General features: G+C 40.0%; 1 protein-coding gene across 1 annotated transcript in view; it reads left to right on the top strand.

Annotated features, from left to right (window-relative positions):
* The window catches only part of LOC103917774 (ras and Rab interactor 2-like), a gene marked incomplete at its 5' end in the record, with an annotated part of 19569 nt that extends 16018 nt beyond the window's left edge, over positions 1-3551 (top strand). The window contains one exon of the mRNA XM_009324966.1: positions 1689-3551. Coding sequence (XP_009323241.1) covers positions 1689-2006 — 318 coding nt within the window. The remainder of the gene's footprint in view (positions 1-1688) is intronic.
* Positions 3552-4054: the final 503 nt, after the last annotated feature.

Genomic DNA, 4054 nt, shown 5'->3' on the forward strand with positions numbered 1-4054 from the left:
CTTGTATTCCATTTCACCTTCTCTTCCTCAGCAAATGAACTTCAGCCAAGCTAATTGTACAGCTGGATGCCATGCTGGATGCAGGAAGATGCAGGGGGGTGGGGGAAGAGCTGGCACCGCCTGTGTTCAGTGCTTCTCCTTCTGTTGTCTCTTTCAAAAGAGAGCCTCCAATCAGTAAGATCACACCACCTCCAGGCTACGCTTGGCACAAATTCAAGCATTTTGCGGCCTGGTCAGAAGGCCAGTTTTCCATCTTCTTTCTCCACATCCTGCAGTCCTGAAATGAAGCACCTTCCCTACAACCAACGTGTAACACAACTTTAGCTCAACTCATCTTTCCCACATTGAACCAGGATGTGATCACTGCATTTCTGTGATGCAGTCTCACAGCCTTATCAGCTTTTGGGCCCTGGAAGGCCTTCATCCTCCCTCCCTCAAAAGGATGGAAAATAAAAAAATCCTGTATTTTGATGATGATTAAATACAAATTTCTGATACTGCATAAATAATTTTGATATTTATCATAGAATCATAGAATAGTTTGGGTTGGAAGGGACCTTTAAAGGTCATCTAGTCCAGCCCCCCCGTCCAACCTGACCTGGAATGTTTCCAGGGGTGGGGCATCCACCACCTCTCTGGGCAACCTGTTCCAGTCAATAAACAGGTCTTTCTCACTGTCACTTTTTTCCACCTTCTTTAATTTTGCTGCTTTTTAGAGTTTAATTGCAGTTAATTTCTTTTTAAAAAAAGCACATGGCAGCAGGCTGCTTTGTTCATGTGTCCAAAAGGTTTTGGTTTTTTTTCCCCAGTTGGTGCTTTTTATTTTACATTTTAAATGTTTTTTGAAAGGTAGAACTGCATTTCCTTGTAGGGCATATTTAGAATTTATCCATGTTATCAGAGTTGTGGGCACGTGTCAATTTCAACAGGGAGAAAAAAGACCCAGCTTTTGCCTCAAGATCATATGGATTTACTCTAACGTTGCAGAGTAAATTTTCTTTCTGCATCCTTCTAAGCCTTATTTAAAAAAAGAAAATGCTGTCACATGAAACTTGGTTACATCAGGCTCAGACACCAAATTGCCACCGGTCAACATGATGAAAATGTCCTATGTGAGGATTGATTACCTTTTGCATACTGCAGCATGAGAGTGCAAGCAGTTTATCGTGCAGTAACTTGTGGATCAACACCCTTGTGTGCTGCTGGCAGAGGCTTTTTTTTTCTTTTTCCTTCTGACTAACATACTGCATGAAGCTTCTGTTCTCTAGTATTGACCCAGCAGTGGGTGGCAGTGGCAGCATCGTCTCTCGGGTGTGCTGCCTCAGATGTCTGTTTTGCTTCACAGCATTTTGTTTTCTAGTGAGGCCAAACGTCAAGTCCCTTTAAAACCACTGGTGTTTTCCATGTGGCTTTAAGGCTGTATCTGTTCACTCTTAATTGCAGGGTTAGAATGTAAGCCAAGGAAAGGAGGATGTCGGCTTATGAATTTCCGTAATGCCCACCACAGGCTTGCCACAGTTTTACAATGAACATTGCAGTTTGCAAGGTGGCCATAATGTACAGGAATCACTGGTGTGTGTTTCACAACTAGAACATGGAGAGGCTTGCTGTTTGTTGCTGACTCTTCAGTTTTCAGGGGATGAGTTTTGGTTTTTTGAGTTTCTGATGTCTGTTTTCTCATTCTACAGAACTACCTTCGTGTTGCATTCCAGGAAGTTAACAGTGGATGTACAGGAAAGACCTTACTAGTAAGACCATATATCACTACCGAAGATGTATGTCAGCTTTGTGCTGAAAAGTTTAAAGTGGACAATCCAGAAGAATATAGCCTGTTTCTTTTTGTTGATGACACCTGGCAGCAGCTGACAGAGGATACTTACCCTCAGAAAATTAAGGCAGAGTTGCACAGCCGTCCGCAACCCCAGGTCTTTCACTTTGTCTACAAGCGCATTAACAGTGATCCGTATGGTGCCATTTTTCAAAACAATGATGACTCAGCTTCTTAAAACCAGCAACTCATCATTTAATTTCTGTTCCTTGTTAACTATTGAAAACATCTTTGCTGGCTGCCTCCTTTAGGAGCTAAAACAGGTCTTAAACCATAAAGCCTAGTAAAACACGTGTAGACACCTCTAGCATTGCTTACAAAAACCCATGTAAACCATGCATATGGCCAGTTATGCGGGATATTCCACCAGCGTGTTTGAATAAACAGCCCATGAGGCTGAATTTCTTGTACCACAGACTCTTTTGAAGCATATTACGGTGGCCCTCTGCAGGTCTTTTGCTGTAGTGTGCAAAAATCTATTTTCTTACACTCATCCTTTAGCCAAATGTCATTCTGATTTAAATATATGTATGCTAGACAAGTATTTCAGTAAACTGGCTGGTATGAGCTCAGTTTCACCAGCATGAGTTTGACAAGACTGTCCGATGCAGGGCATCAGTTAACTCACAATTACCTGGATGATTGCATCCTTTCCTAATTTTTTTTTAATTACAGAAAAATCGCTGGGTTTTTATATATATATATCATAGAAATTTTATAGCAGTTGCAGGTAAACTGTCAGGGTTGTTTTTTAAATATTTTTTTAACTATAAAGTATTCTATAATTATGCATGTGATTTTAACATTTAATATACAAGAATAAATCTCTTGCTGGTTTTAGAGTATTGCATTAAAAGTCTCTGTGGTTTCTCTTTTCCTGTTACAGGGGAGTTTTTATGAAACTTCTGTTATCTGTGAGAAGATTGTAACATTGGTACTGGCAATTTCAGTGCCTTTATCTGAACTTGATGTACTGTTATCTGGATTATTGTTTATATGCATTGTTTTAGACAGAACTAGGGGGTTGGAAGAGGAAATTGAAAGAAAAGGATGTAGAGAAGGGGCAGAGAAAGAATGCAGCGAACCTAATTTAGGATTAAAATGCGTTAGTCTGCTGGTTCAGGCTCCTTGCCGAAAATAAGCAAAGGAGGTTGGTAGGGAACTTTTATGTAAGCGGTATTGTAGATTTGCAGAGGGATTTGACAGCACCTATCCCAGATACTATTTGTGTTAGCAGAGGATTAAATATATCAGTAAGGTGAAGGAGAACACTAACTATTTTGTATAGTCTGTCACCAACATCAAAATGTGTCTTGGACTGAAGAATGTGTTGTAGCATTTAATGGTTCTAAGTTACTCAGGTGAGATGTGAAAGGCAGTCCTACATATGCAAAGATAAAATGGTGTTAAACGTGTGTGTTCTATAGATTTGTCCAAGATAGCTGATGCCGTGGGTGATGCTCTGGACTCTACTTAAGTCAATTAGGGCTACTCTCTTTAGAGGGACTCTTGGGGTTCTCCCCAAGTCTAGTGTGAGCAGTGTAACGTAAGGCAGATTATTACAAAAATGTCATGAGCAGCATGTGTATTGTACATACAGAGATATGTAGCATTTTTGTCAGTTTGCCATGTATCTGAAACCCCTCGCACATGTTTGTATTTCATTTTGTAAATGGTGAGTTTTGCACATAATAATACATTGTAATACTGAACTATAATTTGGGATGTTGTGTGCTGTGGTTTTTGTGGTTTTTTTTTTTTTTTAAGAAATGGTTCACACCTAAATGTTTTGTGTATCAGTAGACTCTGATGATGATGCTTTTCATACTGCTCGGCCCACTTTAAACTCTTTGCAAAGGAAGGATGCAGTAAGATTATTATCTAGTTAATGTGCTTGACCTGAACAGTCAGTAGAAGCAGCAGGCAGGTATCTTGCCTGCTGTGAACCACTTTGCAAAGTTAAGACTGACATTCAGTGCTAAAGAAAATTCCACTATTTTCATATGATGGCAGCTCTGCTAGAGGAGGGAAGGACTGGGGCAGAGAGGCAAAGTATCAAGAAACTCAGAATTTCAGGCGTGAAACGAAGGAAAGCAAAGAGTTCAAAAAGGGAAACGCATGCCCAAACCACCTCAAGATGATTTATCTATTCTTGTGCAATTGTTTCTTTTGAAAATTGGAACATTTTATTCACTGTGCTGTGCAAAACACTTCTCACTTCTCATA

Source organism: Pygoscelis adeliae, unplaced genomic scaffold (assembly GCF_000699105.1).
Source record: "Pygoscelis adeliae isolate BGI_AS28 unplaced genomic scaffold, ASM69910v1 Scaffold846, whole genome shotgun sequence".
NCBI classification, from domain to species: domain Eukaryota; kingdom Metazoa; phylum Chordata; class Aves; order Sphenisciformes; family Spheniscidae; genus Pygoscelis; species Pygoscelis adeliae.